We start from the raw sequence: 24032 nt of genomic DNA, 5'->3' as shown, positions 1-24032 counted from the left end.
GTAGCATCCATAGCAGTACTGTACTGATTTACAGCATCTTAAGGCAAAACACTGATGCAGAGCTGATTTTGTTCATACTTTGTCAAACACAACCTTGAGATGGTAGTTAATATATATGTTATTTGTATCCAATAGTCACCTTTCTCCACTTTTCAATCCAATACATTAAATACAGGACCTTCTCTTGGTTTTATTGTCCCACTGAGGATAAATGCACGCTCAGTTCTTTGTGACATTTATAGCTCCTGCCTGTACCCAATAATATTAGCTTATATTTTCATCATATTCACTGGCTGCATCCTCCATTGGCTGCATCTGAGACAATTCATCAGTGAGGCGCTCTGGGATTGGCTGCTCCGCGGCTCTGGGGGTTGTGCGGAGCGTCACAATTGGCTGCTGCCGTCTCAGGCCATATCATAGGGATCTGTCCCGGGGGAGACTGGGAATCTGGGTTACTCGACAGAATGGGATTGACTCTGTGCATGGGATGGAGCAGCATATAGGAGGAAGAGCAGCATGAAAAATGATTAGTGTTTGCCAGGAAGGGGGTAATGTTTCATCACAGTGCCATTCTCTAAATCTATACAAGCAGGAAATATAGATATACCGAGAGCAGCGCAATGCTTCAAAGGATGAAGAATTACTCCAAAAATGTAACACAAATACATATAACAAGGACTAGCTGTGAAGGAGCAATTAAACATAAAGCATCACAACCAAATACTGACTTAATAATTAATCTATTTTTATTACTTTAAATAATTAAAGCCCATACACTTTGTCTAAATCTTGACCACATTGGCTTTGATGAAAAAAGGATTCTACTTGTACAGCTCTGACATAGAGTATGTATTAAATATCCATCCATATTCCCTCTCTTTTATTATTATACTTTACATTTTGAAGGCTTTTTGTCATTTTTGTGATCAAAAACAATGGTTACATTATAAAACAGTTCACAAATTTAGCTTTTTTTAACTACATATTTATTACTATAATCCATACATAATAGTATGTGAATAATAAACATAACAAAACAGATGTAATGCAGGTGCCATAAAAAAAAGGAAATAAGGGAAATGAAAAATGCCTTTATATACCTTCCAAAAGGACTTGACTTATCTTTTATTTATCGTTAGTCGTGTAAAATCAGGCCTGGATCTGACATTGGTAACAGGCCAATTACAAGACAGCATGATTTATGATGATACAGAAACACACAGGAAAACAAACATATTGTCAATATTAACCTACAGGGAAGCTCATGTCTTATTAAAAGGAGCCACGTTCCACCTGTCTCCTCTGTATTTCACATTGACTGGACATGAGAATAATCTTGACAGAAAGCTGTTATAAGTCATGTTAAGTCAAAGGTCAGATAAAGTCCAACATCCTCTGTCTGAACTCTCCTCATCCTCTGTACAAAGAGAAATGAATGATTCATATAGAAAGACAAAACTATAGCCTGTTTAAATGTACAGTTAGTTTTGATCAAGCTGAGAATAAAAATGATCTTTAACATGTATGTATGTTAAATATTTAATTTCCTCTGATTTTTTACTTTAAATCAGTAATTTTAACATATTTATTTTGCTAACTAATGATCTGAATTTGAATATGCCAGTCAAACAACGCAACTAATAATAATTTCAATTGTTGAAAAATCTATGCATTATTTTCTCAATTAAATACATCAGCAACTATTTTGACAATTGATAAGCAGTTTGATCAGTCTTATATGAAAAAAATATTGAATATTTTATGCATTCTATAGGTTTGTAAAAAAAAAAAACAAAAAAACATAACATTTCACAACATAATCCTGGGCTTTGGGAAACTTATACATACATACGTACATACACATACATACATATATATACACACACACACATATATATATACACACACACACACACACATATATATATATATATATATATATATATATATATATATATATTAGGCCTGTAATGGTACACAAAATTTTCGGTTCGGTACATTTTCGGTTTTCAAAGCCACGGTTCGTTTTTTTTCAGTTCGAAGAAAGAAAACCCCTCAAAATATCTATTAATACACTTATGAATTTTTTAAACATTTTTCCCCCGATTTTTTGGAGACAATAGAATATAGAAAAACGGGAATAATATAATTCCGGTGCTACAAATCAAATAGAAAATAAAATAAATTATTAATATTACTAAATGTATTTTAAACATTAGAATTGCACTTTTCCCTGACAGGTAGTTTCAAACAAACAAGAAAAATCTAATCACAGTTCTGTCACTTCACATTCTGCATAAAAATAGCAAAAAAAACTCCACGTGAAGTGCAACATTAACAAGAAGGTAAACTGGTATTCTGTTTAAACAAACTGAAGAGAAACTTTGACAACACAATGAACCAAATTATTTATTTTAGGACAGAGAACAAACTGTTTAGGACACTGTGTGTATTTGTGTGTGCCTGTGTGCATGGGGGATTTTTTTTTTTTTTTTTTTTTTTGTCGGAGCTGGGGGGTAGGGGGGGCACGCAGTTATATACCTAAGGGGTGTGGTCCATAACTAACGTAACGAACGCTGTCATGAAACGAAAGTGAAACTTTACATACTTTCAACGTTCTATTTATTCCTCTAATAATAAATAAATAAATATATATAAATACACATACATACATACATACTTATTTATTTATTTATTCTGACATTAACAACCAATCCAGTTAATTAATAGTTGATAACTGATCAATTAATCGTTCGATAATTGGTTGATAAGCTATACTAAACTAAGCTAAGCTAAGCTAAGACAAGACAAGACAAGACAAGACAAGATAAGCCTTTATTAGTCCCAAATTCCAAAAAGTTATTGTCAGAAGTGAGACTGTTGCAGCCCTGTTTACTCGTTTGTCCATAAACCAGGTTTTGTTATACCAGCAAGTTTCCGTTTGTCTTTTTGTCTAGTATCCACAATTTTGGACAAATCACACAGACTTTTTGTACAAGCTCCTGATGAAAATAACTACTTGTTCTTAGTCAAAAGTCAGGAAAAACTTCCAAATTTCCAAAAATTATTGTTTATTCTATTTTATCACATATGTTTATAGTGTTGTGATCTAGAGCCACAAGAAGTTTGACCTTGAAAGGTGAAAGATTCAAATTTGATTTTCTAAAAAGAAATCTAGAGATTTGTTCCACAGATTTCACCCAGATTATAACTCAAGTATTTCTGAGTCATTGTCTTCCAGAGTGCAAAAAATAAAACCTTGCGTGAACTCACATCAATTTTCATAGTAAGGATAAAAATGTACGAGTAGTAATAAAATGCAAAAAAGGATAAAAACACACACTGCCTCTATGAAGCCAGTGTGATTTGCTGGGGACAGTACATTCCAATGACATGGGCAAAACCAGCCCGCCAAAGGTTCCACTCCAACCCGCAGGATGAATTTATAAAGTGCAAAAATTACACTGAAGATATTAACAGTCAAGAATATTGGCATGGTTTAAGTTAAGGTTTCACATACAGACCAATGTGATTGCAGGTAAAATAATAGCATAATAACGTATAAATTATTATAATAAATTATTATTCTACTTGGTTTAATGTGAAAGAAATACTGCACTATGAAAATATTTACATTTACAAACTATCCTTTCTCAATAAAATGTGAATAACCTGAACAAATATGAACAACCTGAAATGTGTAAAGACAGTTAAGTGTAATTTTAACAATATTCTGCCTGTTACTACATGTTTTGTACATTTGTAGATCCACTGTGATCTGTAAATTGCAAAACATAATATTGTAGAAATTGTTCATTATTTTAGTTCCAAATTCCAAACATCAAAATTTAAAAAAAAAATATTCTGCTTGTTACCAAATATTTGTGTAACATTGTGTGTAATACACATGCATAAATGCTAAGTTGAGGCATAATATTGTAAAAAAAAATTGCACTTATTTCACTTAAGAAATTTTAGTTTTTTTAGGTTATTCACATCTTTTTTGTTTGGATAGTTTGTCAATGTAAATACTTTCATAATTTTTTTTTTTTTTTGTTGCACTCAAAGAGATTTTTTTTTTTTCCCCATTTATAGATTATTATATAATTATTTTACTGATCCGGCCCACTTGAGATCAAATTGAGCTGAATGTGGCCCCTGGAAAAAAACTGAGATTGACACCCCTGGTATATTCTTTACACCACGTTGTAATCTATGTTAACAATGAAAATTGATGGAAATGTCATGTATAACTTACTACAATTAAAATACATGATTTATTACTATTATTTGTATCATTCACTATAAATTGTTTGTTGCATCTATTGTTTCCATCGACTTCATCTTAAGCTGTCAGTATAATTGCTGATATGAACATAATACATACAAATACAGTCAGCGATTTCTTCCCCGTTTGTTTAAATCATAGTCTGTGTGCAGACGGAAAATCGAAAAGAACAAAATGAGATTAGTGAAGACGACTGTTGTTTTGTATCAGCCAAACCCCATGCTGAAAGGATGCTCTAGTTACAACATGCAACAAATCATAACCATGAAGAAAAGACATTTAAAATGCCAAACTGTGTAATATAATGTCTCTACTGGCATTAATAGAGATGGTTGGTGTTGAAAGGAGGATACAGTAACAAAAGCGGCAGATGGAGGTGTGCGCTGAGCATCAGTCTCCAGACGCTGTGTGTGCGGTCTGTTTAACGGGGAGGGGCTGTCGGTGTGGTGTGACAGTGAGGGTTAACCCACGTCAGCGGCTTTCATTCATGAAGCTCATGAATTAGTGAGGAGTGGGAGTCGCCTTGTGCACACGATGCCAAAGCCCACTATGCAAAGCGGCAACAGGAGCAGTCACTAGCACACTGCTTTGGCATCCAATCACGGCATGGTGGGTTGAGGAGGAGGAGAGGGAGGGGGGCTGACAGAGGGGGGAATGAACCGAAAGAGGGGGCTTTGCAGCAACAGCAGCAGCGAGACTCTGTGAATTATCCTGCCGAAAGGAAAAAAAATAGAGGGAAAAATAATCGCGAAAAGAAGCATGAAGCCTTGGCATCTTCAACCCAATGAACTGCAGTTTTTAAAGGAGACAGTCTAGCTGTCTGTTGAGGACCACCTCCTCCTCCCATGCACGGACTCTTTGGCTAGGATTTTTTTTTCCCCTCTTCCTCCTCCTCTCCTCTCTTTGCTTCCCTGTCTCCTCCTCTTCTACTGTTGTTGCTGTCTGAATGAATGGATGAATGAAGCAGGTAGTCTGATGCTGTGGGCTGAGGTCTTCCATGGCTGCCAGGTTGGTTAGTGCCTCTTCTACAATAATGCCTTGTCCCACGTCTCTGTGTCGCTATCGCTGTGCGCTTCTGTGTTAGTGGGAGAGGATGTGTCACCTTGCACCATTTTACATCCCACCATATCTGCTGCATCAGATAGTTTAGTTCAGTGAGACACACCACTTCAGTTTGCATCCGAAAACGCTGCATGATTATACTGTGTTTACATCTGCAGACTGGGACTGATATGTCAGCGGCATTTTCTCTCATTTTACCTCTAAATCTTTCACAAAAACAGAATATTATTGCATATTTATACACACTTAAACACTTGTGAGTTCTTAATTATGTGGTCTTTAAACAAAATTTGTGTCAGTGTTTAGTGTGAAGTAAGAATGGACAGTCGTCATCCATCGATACTGGCGTCACATCACGTGCATGTTCCCAGTGACTGTAAACAAGCTATTGATAAAAGATACACTGACTACTGACGTAATAATATCCGCTTGCCAGGCTATGTCGACCTCTGTACGTTGTTCCAGTTTGTAGTTTGACCTTTGACTGAAGGCTGCAATGCAGGGGGTGATGGCATTCAACTTCATTGTGTATCTGTCAGTTTTCCACATGTCTTTCCCTGGTTCAAAGCAACTGGACAGAGGTGCTGACTGAGGATCATGACTGTAGCAATTAAGGGTCCTGAGGAGCAGAACAGGAGCAGGTTTTGTTGTAGAAACTGATACCATATAGAGTATCAGCATATCGGTTAGAGCGCTGCAGCATAGTAAGAATAGACATCCTCTTTTTGACCATTCATTTATGGTATTTGTCACAGCACATGGAAAAAGTGAAATAAATCCCAGTTTCTCACCCTTTTTCTTGCTCTTCTTATTTATGACAGCTGGCACCAAACTTCCTGGTGCATTACCACCACCCACCCCTTTTTCTGGATCTGCCCCAAACTTTCATGGCACATGCCCAACTCTTCTACCAAGTTTTGTGAAAAGCAGCCAAGGAGTTTTGCACGACTGTGCCAAAAAACAGACAAAAAATAGAATATTAAGAAGATATCTTCTACAATGCTATAAATGATTGTTTGATGTAAATTTGCCATCTTCTCTGTGAAGTTCTCAAAAACCCCGTAATGTGTGTTATTGGCTTAGTTATATGTTACATTTCCATATTCTAACAGCAATAGTAACGAGGCGCGCGATATTTATGTTGTTGACATGTACTTCCATTAGAATTTAGAGAAAGTTGTCATTTTATTGGTTGCCTGTTTAAACTGCAGTACTTCATAATTTTAGTGCAATTGAGCAAAACTCCCATCATCACTTTTTAACATATTATAATTTAAGTGACCTGAGAAAACATGAGACTTCTGCATGCACTCCTTGTGTTTTCAGGGTGTAGAAAATGTACTCAGTTCCACAGATTATTACTGCTGTAATTATCAGCTGTTGATCAGATTCCATACAATACGACCTGGACGCACAATAGTCATATTTAGATTTATTCTTTCGACTTAAACTGTAGTAGGAAGACGTGTATTTCCTAATTGTGGGTTAACTTCTTCTGATTTCGGCTCCTGTAACTTTAATGGCATCACAAACCCTTTACTAATATTAAGATTAACCATTACTTGCAGGTATCTCTACAAAATGAAATGACTTCATATGAATATAAGGATAAACACCACTAATGGAAGAATGTAATACAGTGTTTTTCAACCTTGGGGTCGGGACCCCATGTGGGGTCGCCTGGAATTCACATGGGGTCGCCTGAAATTTCCAGTAATTGATAAAAATAAAAATAAAAACTTACTAATAAAAAATATATGGTGAGTTGACAGAGACAATCACAATATATAAAAGACATGACAAACTGTGAAGCTGAAACTGAAGCACTGTGGTACTGTTTATCTGTCAAATGTTCATTGTGGTCAGTTTCAGATGCTGCAGCTCTTTCATAATTCATAGTTTGAGTTCTTATTTGTTCAGTATTAATTGTCAGCCTTGTAAATCCAAACTGGACTGACTGTACATATCCTGACCAAGGAAAATAAAATTCTCACTTTGTGCAGTAATCTACACCTGGCTTTTCTGCCTCCGTCCATAATAATATACATTATATAGACTAAATGTCGTCTAAAATTAACGTTTATTTGCAACATAGTATAGCAAACTATTACATGATCAAAAACAAATAAATTTTAGCAAAAAAAAAAAAAAAAGTCTCCATTTCGAATGTTTGGGGTTGCCAGAAATTTGTGATGTTAAAATGGGGTCATGAGCCCAAAAAGGTTGGGAACCACTGATGTAATACCTTACTTTGGTTTAAATATGCAAGTTATTTCTGTGTGAGTCACATCCAATGGATTTTCTCTGACAGTGGTGGTGAAAACAGGCACTCCCATGATCCCACTCTCTGTTATTGTGTTGATGGACAGACCCCTTAGGGGCAGCAATTAATTACTGAGTGTTTAATGTAACATAATGTTATCCACGCAGCAGCAGATTATGTGACAGCTTTTAATATTAAAAAAACTGAATAAACAATAACAGTGTATATCAGCTTGTATTTGAACTACACACCTCTGCCTACCGTATACTGCAGATTATGTTTACCGTGCACGTCCTCTAAATGTTATTTTTAAAATGAGCATTGCCTCTCTTCTATAAACCTATTATACACATTTCTAGACAGTTCACCCAGAGCTACAGCATACGGACATAGTGGAACATTTAGCAGCTAAAAAGCCAGAGATTTATGTATACATACAAAGTTTGTGGCGACAGAACAGTCTTTTAGATGGATAGTCAGACACAAAGCTCCAAATACACTACAAACACAAAGTTAAGGATATTTTTAGTTTTTGTGCTATTTTTGTCAGTTGGGATTCTTGCACAGCGCTTTTTACATTTTTGTGTGTGAATTGAAACATGTTTTTTTAATGTTCAGACATAGTTTTATTTACAAATGGCAAAAATGACAAAAAAAAGGACAAAAAAAAAAAAGAAACATCCTTAACTTGTTGTTTGTAGTGCATATGTAGCATTGTGTGAAGTGGATGTTGTATGGGGAATTCGCCAATTCTTTCTGAAGGTGATCAGTCCGATTTTGTGTTTTCCACTGTTCCCAAATGATGAAGAATAAAGCTAACAGTAATATTGTGTGTTTCTGTCTTTCAATCAAATTCAAATCAACACCTGTGTCTGTTCTTCTTCAGTACTGCCACTAACTCACACCGGAGCACCCCCGCTTGCTCGCCTGTCCTGCGAAAGCGCTCCCGCTCTTCCACGCCACAGCTAAGCCCTGAAGCTGACAGCACCATGGTGGAGAAGGGTTCCTCAGACCAGGCCTCCGACCGCTCCCCCACCACCCCTGAACAGCAGCAGACCACCCAGCACCAACGCACCTACTCCCAGTCCCTCCATCCCACCAACACCAGCACCCGCAGCGGTGGCAAGAACTCCAAGGTGAGCAGACGAACACAGGCGTAAGCAAAACACTAAAGACGTGTTGTTAAGCATTATGTGGGCAGCTGAAAGCAACAACAAACAGCTAACGTATTTGCACTGATTTACACATTATTTCAACACAGGCTAACACATTAGCAAATTCTTGTTCAAAGCTGAGGTCATGCAGCAATCATCATGAATTAAAAATAATTTAGAGCATAAAAACAAAACCCAGTACTAAAGTGAAACTACAGTTGAGTTCAAGCATTTACAGACTGTACATCTTAACTAAATACATTCAAAGTTGATCACAATTCCAAATATTTCTTTTCAATATACAGTATATTTCCTCTGTTTGTACAAATCACTCAACAACTTTGTTACGTTAACCCTCACACACCCAAAAGCATTAGCTGATCTACAATGTTTAGTAACTTTTGACCCACTAATTCTATCAATACAGTAAAATCATTCTGTTAAAATGCAGTTTCTCAGCTTTTCAGCAGCATCACACGTCTTATCCAAATGTGTCACTAGGCTCCGTAGTGAACATGGAAAGACTGCAACATTGATTCACCAATAAAACCCAAGTAGTTTGACAAATGACAGTGGTTGTAGATGCTTGTTTTTATATAGAATCGATCAATTTTGCTGAAAATGTCACGTTTTCTTCCATTTTCTCGGTTTTGATATAATAACCTTTGAATTGACTGAGCTTTTATGTACATTAAATGAATTAAATATAGGAAAATGCCTGATTTTCACTGTAAAAATGCAAAGGATAATATCATAACAAATGGTGGTATATCACTTGGTAATGATTAAGTAATTAATGTAAGTACTTAAATGTAGAGGAAAAATTCATTTGGAAGTCACCACAAAAAAGTTCTGGGTCTTTACATGTTAATTTGAGTTTGTTAATTTGAGTTTGTTTTATCCATAAATTGTATGTAATTAGTCCAAAAAGAAACTGTGAGCTTGCAATTTTCCCATTGCCTCATTGGCTTTTTTGAGCTAAAATGACCACATTTGTACTAAATGGTTGGCTTTAGCTAACACTAGCTTATTTGGTAAAATGATTAACTTTATCAGTACTGCACAGCAAAGTCATTTTGTGCTCTTCTTAGTTTAATGTATAAGTACAGTTGTGTGTCAGGAAAAAAAAATACATAAAAAGAAATTACATAAGTCTGACTTGGCAACCAAATACTGCCGCCCGATATCAGATCTTCTATTCAATCTAGGATCTGATTATTGGATGAAAATGTACCCATGTACCACCAGGTGATTTATGATGGTTCTGAAAAGAAGAGACGAGACCAGATTATGAAACAGTACCCCCTTTAGCCTATGTAACCTGGGATCAGCTTTAACCCCTTACACCCTACAAAATATTACTCAGATACAGAAAATTAATGAATGAATCATAGTTCAATATAAGTCTATGGGTTCGCTTATTTTTGTTGTAACACATTCTCAGTGAGTCAAAAGTTAAACTCAAGGTTCAGTGCATCTTTAACGCATTAAGACCCAAACAACCACCACTGACCAAAAGCATCTACTGATCTAAACTGTTTAATACCTGTTGATCCATTAATCCTATCAATAAATGTAAATAATTGTTGTAAAATATAGTTTGTCATCTTTTCATGGTCATCAGATATGACCCATTTGGACTTTCAGAGGTTCTGTAGTTACCATGGAAACGCCATCATCCTCTACAACATTGATTCACCAATAAAACCCATGGAGTTGGATCAATGACAGTGGATGAATACACTTGGTTTATGATCAGTTAATGAAAAAAATCACTTTTTCCTTCAGTTTTCATTATTTGGATACAAGTTACTCTGTTAATTTATGAACATCTACATGATCAGTAAATTAAATATAGGAAAATACATGATTTTAACTAGGAAGAAAATGTAAAATACAGAGGATAATGTCATACTAAATGGTGATAAATCACCCAAGAAAGGTCAAAATAGAGAGACAAATTAATTTGGGAACTGCCACAAAAGTAGCACTGGGTCTTTATGGGTTAAACAGTTTGAAATCCACTGGAAGTCAGTGTTAAGACTGGATTATTTGGAGTTGATCTGAGGTGTGCCTGTATTCTATGCACTCAGACAGACACACAAACAGAACAAAAGCATAAGGACCAACAAAACAACTTCAGAACAACAGTTGAGGAATTGATGGAAGTGGTGGAGGTGAATGGTCCCCAGGTATCTCCATCCACAGTGAAGGAAGTGATGTATGGTCTGAACCATCTATCAGATCTTACCTTTTGGTAGAAATGTTCTCTAGTCAGATATAACAAAAAAAAAAAACGTTAAGCTTTAACGATCCATATCATGCATGGAAGCAGAAGGTTGAGGCTTATAACCTAAACAGCATTTGTGGCTATTTTGCTCACAGAGGAACTCATGATGGCATAATTACGAGTAATAATGTGGATATTTCACTTAAAACAACTTAATCTGAAGTCATAAACCAGGATAATAATCATTGGACACGAACTGACTTCAATGCATTAGCTGCACATGTATGTAAATGTATGACTTGAGCAGTATTAAACACTATTAGTACTTCATCTCAGATAAATTCTAGAGACTAAACTTATTTGACAAATAGAATAGAATAGAATAGAATAGAATAGAATAGAATAGAATAGAATAGAATAGAATAGACCTTTATTGTCATTAGTCGATTTTCCATTGGACATCTGTGCAAAACTTCGATATTTACTAAATGTTGAAAAAACATGTGTAATGTCGGTTATTCCATTAAATCACAAATGCAATGATTTATTTATTATCGCGAGATGACACTAGAAGTCATTCCATAAACATGGCAATAAATGTAAATATCATGTTGATTTACAGATATATTCATTATTATTATTTTATATTACCCCTCTATCCCGTACAAAATTAAAAAATGATTCAGTTTCCTGGTGTGTCCACACATATCGTGCCATGTTTGTTTTAAAACTCTTCTTCGCTTGTTGTAACATCCGTCAACATCTGTTTTTTTTTTGGTTTTTTTTTAATCACATGACTGTAGTTGAAAAAGGTAGAAAAAGGTATTTCCATTGCAGTTTTGCGTGATATATCAATTGCGCTACACCCGAAAAACTACCTTTTGCCAGCGCAAAAATTTTTAATCGAAAAACAAGAGTTTTGGCAAAACTGTCATTTTTCCATTAGGTAAATTTTTATGCGCAAGTTACATTCATGCAATTTGAGGGTCAATGGAAAAGCAACTACTGTCACAGGAAGAATGAAAATCAGTTTAGCAGCTCAGTTTAATTTAGCAGCAAAACATTTAGTGCAAAAGGGATTGTTTAAAAAAAAAACATAATATCACACAGAATGTTAAGAAAATGTTGGAATGTCCAAAGTTTCCAAAATAAAATATTAATACACAATACATATGCTATTAAGATATTACTAGAACTACTGAAATATGCAAAAATATACAAAAAAATATACAAAAGCTAACTCTATACTACAGATGAGAAGTATGTACAACAAATAGGATATATACAGGTAGCAAGGTGCATGTGTAGTAAATATAGTCCTTATAGCCATGACCAGAGTATTTATAGCTTAATTCTGCAGTTTTAATAACAATAGTAGTCCTTAATGACTGCTAATTCTACAGTTTCAAATCATTAAAAGTGTAAAAATTAAATATAACCCCATTTTCACACAAAACAGTCTTCTACAACCATATATCATTTACTATTACTATAGAATAATGACTTGACGAAGTTACAATTTCCATTTTGAACATTTGTGCAGCCAAAGTAAAATCTATTGCACATTACAGATACAGATAATTATATTACCACTACATTAAAGAGTGGTGTATTATGTGAATGCCCCATTAGGTAACAGTACCAAAGATAAGCAGAAAAATCATGAAAAAGCAGGAAAAACAAATTGTTAAATCAGCACTTTGTGGACATCATTGATTAATGTCGGCTCTTTCACGAACAAGCTGCATAAACACTGGTTTTAAAATGGGTTTTGTTTAACAGTGTTTTCTGGATAGCCTTTCAGTGGACGAGGCATCTTTAATTACTAACGTTCATTAACTTAAATAACTCAGCTTTGAGGTCAGATTGTTTCAGGTGGTCAAATAACAGCAGGATGTAATTAATCATAATGTGGATGATTAATTGCTTTACATTATAGCATACATATACAAAGGTAGAGGAGGTTGACCTATTGGACAATTTACCAATAAAATGTAAACACGACCAAAATACTGTGGTTTTGTTTGATGTGGACCAAATTTAACACGTGATTTTATCGTTGTACTGTTTGTTGCCAGTCAGTGTAGTTTACTGACATTAGCATACTTCACTTCTTTTAGTTTAATTTTGTTACTGAGCTGTTATGCAGGATATAGAACGTCATTTACTTGTTCGTTAGTTAGTTACAATTTTATAAAACTGTTCACCTGTTACTATAGTATAACTAAAACTAGGAGTGAAAATGTAATGTTATTAACTGAAATTAAACAAACAAAAAAAATATATGAAAAGTAAACACCACAATAAGGACCAAAGCAAAACAAACTAAGACAAAAACTGGAACTGAAATTATAATCAGTAGGCTTATCACTTCCAACTAATGGTGAATAAGAATGAAATGGCTTTTACACAACATGGGATGTTTGTTATTTAATATTTCCTTTTGCAGCTTCTATAAATTAAGGTTTTTCTCATTATACTCGCATGAGCTCAAATTACATCAAGCCAGTCAGTTGCTCTGAATAAAAATAATTATGTATTTGTGCAACCAACTAAAACTAAACTGATACCGAATATAAAAATTTCCTTTCCTTTTCATTTCATTTACTTATTCATTCAAATCTAAATGACTGCAAAGGATGAAGAAAACTTATAATACCTGCCCCTTCCTGAAACATCTGCTTACATCAGATACGTTGCCATTACAGCTATTACAGTACACAGTTTAAATAATAGTCAATGAAAATAAAACAAATCCAAAATCCATAAGTAAAATTATTTCATTACATGCGTTTATAAAGCTTCTCTATTTTTTTCTTATACAACCTCTTAAACTGAAAAATATTTGTGCAGCTTTTCCCTTCCATTGCCACAGAATTCCACATTCTGACACCCACAACACAAATACATATTTGCTTCACATTAGTCCAAACCCTTTGCTGGTTAAAATTAAACCTCCTTCTAAGTTCTTCATCCAGTGATACTAAAACAAAAATAATCTCAACAATGTCCTTAATTCAGCTAACTCTTTAAACGTAAACAATCCTGATTTAATAAACAACTCATTTGTATGTTCCCTGAAATTAACATTACACATGATTCTTATTGCTCTTTTCTGTAATAAAAACAATGGCTTTGTGTTACTCATACAGGGTGGGGAAGCAAAATTTACAATGAACATTTAGTTGTTTTTTCTCAGCAGGCACTACGTCAATTGTTTTGAAACCAAACATATATTGATGTCATAATCATACCTAACACTATTATCCATACCTTTTCAGAAACTTTTGCCCATATGAGTAATCAGGAAAGCAAACGTCAAAGAGTGTGTGATTTGCTGAATGCACTCGTCACACCAAAGGAGATTTCAAAAATAGTTGGAGTGTCCATAAAGACTGTTTATAATGTAAAGAAGAGAATGACTATGAGCAAAACTATTACGAGAAAGTCTGGAAGATACTATTAAAGAAGAAAGGGAGAAGTTGTCACCCGAATATTTGAGGAACACTTGCGCAAGTTTCAGGAAAGTGTGTGAAGGCAGTTATTGAGAAAGGAGGACACATAGAATAAAAACATTTTCTATTATGTAAATTTTCTTGTGGCAAATAAATTGTCATGACTTTCAATAAACTAATTGGTCATACACTGTCTTTCAATCCCTGCCTCAAAATATTGTAAATTTTGCTTCCCCACCCTGTATATGTGTTGTCCCATACGTCAATACAGTAACTCAAATATGGCAGTAAAATTCTTATTGCTTTATAATCCAACACATATTTTGATTTACTCAATACAGAAATAATTTTAGACACCTTTTTTTTTAACATCAGCAATATGTAACTTCCATGTTAATTTATCATCCACTATTACACCCAAAAAACAAATTTCTGAAACCTTCTTAATTGTAACACCATTAAAAGACAATGAAACATGTTCTTGTTTTTTTCTATTTATTTTAATTTAAATCACACAATAAACTTAATTACAAAGATTATATTGGACATATTCTCAATCTTGCTGCTGGATGAGAACATTAACATCGCCCTCTTGTGGCTGTTTCATAAACAGTAATGAGTAAGACTTGCACGAGGGAGAAAAAAAAATCTGCCATTTTAAAGAGATTTGTTGTTTTTAATAAAACTTGCATAGCCTGAACAGTTAATATTATATACATGAGGTGAAATGACTTTGTTAGTGTTATAGTATAAAATAAATGACCTGAACTTTATCGATCGTGACTGTTTCACTCACGGCTTCAGCTCATGTCTCTGTTGTTTGCTTTTCACATGATGTTTGAGACAAATACCATCTTATCATTTCTGCCCATGTCTTTGTCTTGTTTTTATCTCGCACTGACTGCAACTGTATGGTTTTTACTCCGTCTGAATTACATCTCCAAGTCACTGACACTCATTTCATCTTTTTGTACTTGGCTATGTCTTTGTTTTTGAATCTGTTTCTTTCTTTCCTTCTCATGCATGCAATAGTCTCACAAGCGGCATACTAAAGTAAGCATCATTCTTTTCTCTTATTCTGTCTGGGACGCTCTTTTCTCCTACTTTATTAATGAATTCCCCCAGTATTCCCTGTCCATATAAATTCCTTTCATTTAATATGATATACTCCCCAATTATCACAGCTGAAATGTGTTCATACATTTTTACAGCTGTGCAGGTTCCAGAATTAAATGATCAATTTATTTTCTCTGTAGATTTTAAACTGAACTCAACAAAAACAAACCACTTATCATTTATTACACTACGGTGTTATGTATAAATCTTGTTTCAATTAAAAAGTACTTGCTAAAGACAGGAGGTTGTGTGCGTCACATCTTTAGAAAGTAATAGATGACCCCATTTGGAAACTCCAGTTTGAGTCTTTTAGGCTTAAAATCCCTTGAAATAACATTCTTTAATCAATTAATTATTACTCTAGTCGCTTTTCCATTGGACGTCTGTGCAAAACTTTACCGATATTTACTAAATGTCAAAAAAAACAGAAGTGCGTAATGTCGGTTTTTCCATTAAATCACAAATGCGATGATCTGTTTATTTATTACCGCAAGATGACGTGAGAAGTCATTCCATAAACATGGCAACAAACGTAAATATGGTGTTGATTTACAGATATATTCATTATTATTATATATTACCCCTCTATCTCGTACTAAATTAAAAAATGATTGGGTTTCCTGGTGTGTCCACACATACCGCGACATGTTTCTTCTTCTTCGCTTGTTGTAACGTACGTCAGCAACTGTTTTTTTAATTCAACTGAATTTAGTTGCAAAAAAAAGGTCTTTCCATCGCAGTTTTGCGCGATAAACCACTTGCGGCACACCCGAAAAACCACCTCTTGCCAGCGCAAAAACTTTTAATCGAAAAATGAGACTTTTGGCGAAATTGTCGTTTTTCTATTAGGTACATTTTTATGCGCAAGTTATATTTGCGCAATTTGAGGGTCAATGGAAAAGCGACTAATGACAACTTATTTAGGATTTTCTGGATAATTTAAAGATACGGAGAAGGGGTTGTAGATCATTACAGAAGTCGCAAAAAAAAAAAAAAAAAAAAAAAAAAAAAAACTAGAAGCACTCGGAGAGCACAGACCTCCGCCAAGGCAGATCAGTGCCCTGGATTTGGATGAAAATTTCAGGAAATGTTGATACTGGCACAAGGAACAAATGATTAAATTTTGGCGGGGGGGGGGGCACTGATCTGCCTTGGCGGAGGTCTGCACTGTCTTTTCTAGAAAAGCTCTCGTAGAGCGCAGACCTCCGCCAAGGCAGATCAGTGGGCCTCCCCACCCCCGATCACCACCAAAATTTAATCATTTGTTCCTTGTGCCAGTATCAACATTTCCTGAAATTTTCATCCAAATCCGTCCATAACTTTTTGAGTTATCTTGCACACAAACAGACAGACAGACAAACAGACAAACCAATGCAGACAAAAACATAACCTCCTTGGCGGAAGTAAAAATATGCGTTTCCATGAATGGTTTGGAGCAAATAATCTAGGCTGCATTTTCTCACCAGTAGGTGGCACTATTGCCCATCGCCTATGTTATACATGGCGCTAATAAAGACAGTAGAATAGGCAGAGAATTTTCTTTTCCCATCTAAAATAGCTGTGATGTCTCATCATCAGTCCACAGCTACACTATATGGACAAAAGTATTGGGACACACTGAATTCAGGCGTTTCATTGTTAACAGGAGGCTGCCCTATGAGATGATAATGATACATTATAATATAATTATACATTGCGGTAAATATCATTAAAAGAATTTTTATTTCATCTTCATGGTAATTTTTGTATATATTGTCATCTATATTAACAAAATGCTTCAGTGTTTGTTTTTACTTCATTTTTACTCACAGCCGGAATTGTTTTTTTGTTTGTTTGTTTGTTTTAATCATTCTAATTGTTTTAAGTGTTCTATCTTTACATTTTGGAAATATTTGTCATGTTTTCACCATAAATAATCATATTTTATCATTTGGTCTTGACACCTCTCACTAACAAAGACAAAAAAAACTGCCTTTAACTAAAACAAATATTGATTTTACATTTATTGTGAGCATTATTGACAACTGATGTAAATATTTTTTATCATGGTAATATTATAGATCAACAGAAATGGTAAGTCCTAAAAAATGTATGAAATGTGTGATATGTCCCAGTATTTCTGTTTATATAGTGCATATTAATCAAAGTTCTGGGAACATCTGGGAAAGCGCAGATGTCAGAATTTATTTGAAAAGGTTGAAAATTTAAAAATGGGAAATTCAGACAGATTTTTTTTTTTCTCTTTTACTATTTTCATAAAGTTTTCTAACGAGAAATTTCAATATATGCATTAGATGAATTCATGGAAACGCACCTAAGAAATGGAAAATAAAATGCCTGACATCAGTGACAGTGGTTGATGTTTATGTATTGTGTTATATTAAAGACAGTGTCATAAATGTGTATGATAACAGTGTAAGTGAAAACTTTATTTTCTCATGCAAAAGAAAAAAGACAAAAAAGAAACAATAAATAACTACAAAAAAAACCCTAAAAATACGTAAACAGAAACACAAGAAACACAGGCAACCTTTGATATATTCTTCTTAAATATGTGACTGGTCAAAAAACAAAAAACAGACATAGTGCTTTTAGTGACAGAAAACAAACAATGAAATCTTATGTAATCAAATATAATCATAAGAATTAGTTGCTATTAAGACGATGTAGAACTCTGAACACCTTATGTGCAAAATAAAGATGTGAATATCATAAGACATACTTTAAAAGTAGCCAACAGATACACATGACTACTTGTAAACCCAGTATTGTGCTGATAGTTTTTATTCGTTTACATTTATATACTGTACCGGTAGTTTTTGTATTTAATTGACATGAAAATAACAGGTGACAATAGCTTTCATAAACAACCAAAAAGCATTAACTATCATGACCTACTGAGGTGTTTCATTAAATCACTTTCCTCCAGTGTGTGGTGAACAGTTCCTCTAATTTTTTTGTCTATTTTCTTTACATGCTTTAGAAACACATAAGAGTCTTAAAAGCCATCATCTAGTTTTGACTTTAAAGGTAAAAAACATTAGAAATCTAAGAAGTTCATGACTAGAATCAATTTTTTTATAAGGATACATGAATAAAGCCCCTATACTAAAAACATTAATATACTGATAATGCTAAATTTGTGTTAATCTGCTAATTTTTTAATGACCTCTCACCTTTTCATTTGTCTTTCCTGACTGATTTGATCGAAGCTTCACATGTGACGACTCCACTGCTAGCGCTTTTAGGAATTGTGTTTTTTGTCACATTTTTCAATGATTCTAGTGTTTCCTTACACAAACTATAGATGTTATTAAAGCTGACATGTAGAGAAATATTTCTTTAATAGATGCAGATGTGATATTTGGATTCAACCTCCCACTAGACAACTTATCCCCCAGACTCTCTCCTCTGCATCTGTGTGTTGACCTCATGCTCACATCTGCATGGCTTTTGTGTTTCTCTGTTTACGAATGCTCTCCCCAGTATGACAAGCTAAACCTGATTAAAGTAAGCACTCAAATTTTTTTTTTTTGTTTTCACTGTCTCAACTGCGTATTATTATATGACCTGAATTTGAACAATTTAACTCTGTGAGATCAAATTTCAAGGATAGAAAATGCAGAAATTGTAATGTCTACAGGGTGGGGAAGCAAAATTTACAATGAACATTTAGTTGTTTTTTCTCAGCAGGTCAATTGTTTTGAAACCAAACATATATTGATGTCATAATCATACCTAACACTATTAGCCATACCTTTTCAGGAACTTTTGCCCATATGAGTAATCAGGAAAGCAAACGTCAAAGAGTGTGTGATTTGCTGAATGCACTCGTCACACCAAAGGAGATTTCAAAAATAGTTGGAGTGTCCATAAAGACTGTTTATAATGTAAAGAAGAGAATGACTATGAGCAAAACTATTACGAGAAAGTCTGGAAGATACTATTAAAGAAGAATGGGAGAAGTTGTCACCCGAATATCTGAGGAACACTTGCACAAGTCTCAGGAAGCGTGTGAAGGCAGTTATTGAGAAAGAAGGAGGACACATAGAATAAAAACATTTTCTATGATGTAAATTTTCTTGTGGCAAATAAATTCTCATGACTTTCAATAAACTAATTGGTCATACACTGTCTTTCAATCCCTGCCTCAAAATATTGTAAATTTTGCTTCCCCACCCTGTATATCTAATGGATATATGTAAAGGTTTAAAGCCTCTAAATTGTTGCTTTATTATAGAAGATTCTGCAAATCCTCACAGAAATCAACCCAAAACCGTATTCAGCCAAACAATGCAACTGTGTAAATGTAAATATGAGATTTTGGAACTTGGACATGTTCGTTTTCATTGCTCAACTGGAATGTGAATGTAGAAAAACACTGGGTTTGCATATGTGAATGCTGTTTTGGGATGTATTTTATTTAATGAATGCCCCTTTCCCCCTGATTCTAATGAGTAATACTGTAAACAACATTTGAGTTTATTTCTGCAAGGTAATGCTGCCACATTGTGAAAAGAACGTGTAATGTGTGATACTAGTTTAAAGGCACAATCTCACTAATGACATCTGAAAATACATTTAGAAAATGAACATCTGGATTTGTAATATTAAGCTGTTTATTTGCCTTTTATTGTTAATAATATGATGTTGTGCCTTTATAGTATCACGCAACCTGACAGTACTGGCTTTGGTATGTTCATTACACTATGGATCTTTGGCTATAACTGTTATTTTATTAAATTCTTTGTCCTGTCTGTCTTTTGTCCCTCTCTCTGCCTCGGACGTCCACATTTATGCTTTGATGGGGTGACAGAAAAGTCAGAGCTGGTACAATGTAAGTTCATTTCTGACTCCTATAATTTCTATTTTCTGTGCTAAAGTCTTAGGCGACCTTTATCTTTGTTCAATTTTCAGGGTTGAAATGAACAAACGTATTTCTCCTCTTTTCATCAGATACTTTAAGAAAATACAGGAAATGTGTGCACAGCCTAAACAGACACAAAAAACTGAACTAAATGTGTTCTGTCTAAAGGTTAAAGTCACTATTTAGTGTGACCTCTGACCCCATGAAAAGAAGCAGCACGGGCAGTTAGAAACATCTGACATGTGTTGAATGAAACCTGGTATAAAACGTCACATAACAAGTGGTGCCAGGCACAACAAACCCCGCCCCTCGCACGTATTGTAGCTTATTTTGGCATCGATCCAGCTGATGTCATCATGTCTGTGTGTGTGCAGATTTCAGCATATCATTTGCTTCTATATACGTGCCAAGTTTGAAGTAAATTGAAACAAAATTGATGTTTTTATAGATGTTTGAAATTTTGCCCATTATAAGTAAATGGGGAAAAAAAAGAATAAAAAAAATTCATTCAAAATTTCAGCTTTGACCTACTTTTCCAAATATGTTACCACATCTATTCTGGGTCACTGGGAATCTATAAACACAATTTGGTATGAATTCAACCAGCAGTTTTCCTGCTAAAGACATGTGACATTTCACCCATTATAAGTAAATGGGAAAAAAAAAAGATTCAAAAAAATTCATAAAAAATGTGAACTTTGATCTACTTTTCCCAAAATGTAATGGCACATATTCTGGGTCACTGGCAATCTATAAACCCAATTTGATATGAATTCAACCAATAATTTTGCTGTTACAGACATTTGATATTTTGCCAATTATAAGTAAATGGGGGGAAAAAAGATTTTTAAAAATTCATAAAAAATTTTAACTTTGACCTACTGTTCTCAAAATGTAATCACATCTATTCTGGGTCACTGGCAATCTATAAACCCAATTTGGTATGAATTCAACCAATAATTTTGCTGCTACAGACTTTTGATATTTCACCCATTACAAGTAAATGGGGGGAAAAAAGTTTTTAAAAATTCATAAAAAATTTTAACTTTGACCTACTGTTCCCAAAATGTAATCACATCCATTCTGGGTCACTGGCAATCTCTAAACCCAGTTTGGTATGAAATCAACCAAGAGTTTTGCTGCTAGAGTGTTAACAAACAAACAAACAAACAAACTGAACCAAAAACAATACCCCTTGCCTCCCCCTGCAATAAGTCTCATATTGTCTGAATAAAAGGGTTAAAGTCATATTAAGTGCAAAGTGAGGTCACAGTAAATACCACCACTATGGTTTATAGAAGCTATAATTCTATTCATATGTACGTCTCATATATCCAGATTGTATCTTAATACAGAGACGATGGCCTAAGACTTTTGCAGTGTTTTTATATGTGAATGTGGTTTGCCATAAATAGAGGTAAGCAACAGCTGTCAGTTCTGTCATTTTGTTTTTTTTTTGTTTTTTTTGTGAATGTTAAAGCTCATATTATCCAAGGCACCCTAGACTGTATTAATGCACAAAACTGAAAGAGGGCGCTGTTCTTCTACAGACAGAACTGAGCAAAAGCCTTCAGAGTTTGCAGCTCCAGGAGAATGCCGAGGGGACAAAAAGAGAAAAATGCCGACATAGACCTTAGAGTTGATGCTTCTGTGTAGAGACCATAGCACAGAACATTTTATAAATTAATGTGAGCTTGAAATTGTTCTGTACATGGAAACACGAGCAAGTCTCTTTTCTGAGAGTAGAATAGAATAGAATAGAATAGAATAGAATAGAATAGAACAGAATAGAATAGAATAGAATAGAATAGAATAGAATAGAATAGAATAGAATAGAATGTTAAATCTTATTAGTTACCCAGTAAAAAACAAACAAACTATGTGATTAAATAGATCCAGATACCTTGTGACAGTTGACTACTATTCTGATAATAAAGCTGAAAATCCAAAAATACATATAAATTAATGTGAGCTTAAAACTGTTCTGTACATGGAAACACTAGCAAGTCTCTTTTCTGAGAATAGAATAGAATAGAATAGAATAGAATAGAATAGAATAGAATAGAATGTTAAATCTTATTAGTTACCCTGTAAAAAAAAAAACAGAAAAAAAAACAACTATGTGGTTAAATAGATCAAAATACCTTTTGACAGTTGACTACTATTCTAGTAATAAAGCTGAAAAGTCCAAAAATACATAATTTACACCAGGAAATGTACAACTAGTATCAGTATCTAACATAACAATCAAATCGTCATTAAAGGATGTCTGACGAATGACAAACTCTGACTGCCATAAAGGACAATTACGCTCTACATTTACGCCTTTTGCCAAAAAATGGTATATTTGGATGTTATCACAGGTATTTTATTTAGTACTCATTACTCGCTGACTGTAATGGGTTAAAAGAGCATTTGTAATAGTGATTATGCAATGCTGTTACATGCAAGTATGCAAGTTATTCCCCAACAATGGTCATAATATGCATCGTTTCCCCATAAACAGACATTTTTCAGTCTGTTTACAATGTTTTCAGTAGTCTTCCCACTGAAAAAGAAGAATTGCAGGAAACTGTGTGTGCCTGTGTGTCCTTGTTAGGGCCCAGTGTTTGTTGTTGGCGATTTCCTCAGACTGTCATTCATAGGCTGTCACAGTTCAACCGTCATGTGTCTGGGTTTAGTAGAAAGACAGGAAACAGACAAAAGAAGACATTGTCCCGGCGTCATGACACGGACTTAACTGAAATCTAAAATGATCTGAATCTCACACTGTATCCCTGTTGTGACTGTTCACCTTTTCTGTCACATTCGTTAAATGTCTGTTAATCACTGTGACCTTTAGAGCGTACAGCGTCGCTCCAGGCTAAGTGGCTGTAGATGATAGATAGGGGATCCTTTCTGAGGAGTAAGCTGCCATCAAAGCACCACAGTGTGAGTGTGAGTCTGGTACTGAGGTGGCTTTGTTTGCAGTTGAAGAAGGAGGACACAAACAGATTAGTTCTGGTCTGAACAAAGTGCTGAGACTGCGAATGAAACCTGCAGGTCAGAGTTGTGGATGCTGGATGGAAAACCAGGCAAACTCAAAGGAGGAACTGTCATAATGATGAGAGGAAAAATGAGAAGCTTTTGTAAGAATGGATTTATGTGCGGTCCTGACTGCTGTTTAGTCACAAGATCAGCTGGAGGTTCAGAAAACAGACAAGTTTCTGTTGACAGTAAAATCTGAGAGCCCACGCCTCCAAAAACAGCATGAAAAGCCTTAAAAAAAAAAAAAAAAAGTCAGGTCCCCAAGAAGTCAATATCCTGTGGATGGATGTTGTTCATTTTCACTGTTTAGTTTACTATAACTGTAGTCAGCTGTAACTTCTGGATTGCATGTGGAATCCAGTACCAGCAGCGACCGATTTTATGAGCTGTGTTCCCCTTTAGTGACCTCTTCCAAACTTTAAAAACAACAAATCTCACTTCCTAGTGAAATTACATATTCAGAGATATTAAAAACACACAATTAATAATTAATCTGAAAATGATCCCTGATGTAGAGAATGGTCACTTTTTCATAGACTCTTAAACTGCGCAAATATAACTTGCACATAA

The 24032-nt window shown here is 34.6% G+C and overlaps 1 protein-coding gene across 14 annotated transcripts in view; it reads left to right on the top strand.

Moving 5' to 3' along the window:
• The window catches only part of LOC115432953 (protein Aster-B-like), a 70213-nt gene that overhangs the window by 13608 nt on the left and 32573 nt on the right, over positions 1-24032 (top strand). For 5 of the 14 annotated variants that reach the window (XM_030154076.1, XM_030154074.1, XM_030154070.1 and 2 more), the window contains exons 2-5: positions 8500-8749; positions 15485-15505; positions 19055-19078; positions 20385-20405. In XM_030154076.1, the coding sequence (XP_030009936.1) occupies positions 8500-8749; positions 15485-15505; positions 19055-19078; positions 20385-20405 (316 nt within the window). Of the gene's footprint in view, positions 1-4978; positions 5301-8499; positions 8750-15484; positions 15506-19054; positions 19079-20384; positions 20406-24032 lie in introns of those variants that run through there. The other 9 variants (XM_030154079.1, XM_030154078.1, XM_030154075.1 and 6 more) reach the window with 5 other exon arrangements.

This window comes from Sphaeramia orbicularis, chromosome 14 (assembly GCF_902148855.1).
Source record: "Sphaeramia orbicularis chromosome 14, fSphaOr1.1, whole genome shotgun sequence".
In the NCBI taxonomy this organism is placed as follows: Eukaryota; Metazoa; Chordata; class Actinopteri; order Kurtiformes; family Apogonidae; genus Sphaeramia; species Sphaeramia orbicularis.
The sequence above is the reverse complement of the archived record's forward strand: the minus strand, read 5'-3'. Positions and strand labels throughout refer to the sequence as shown.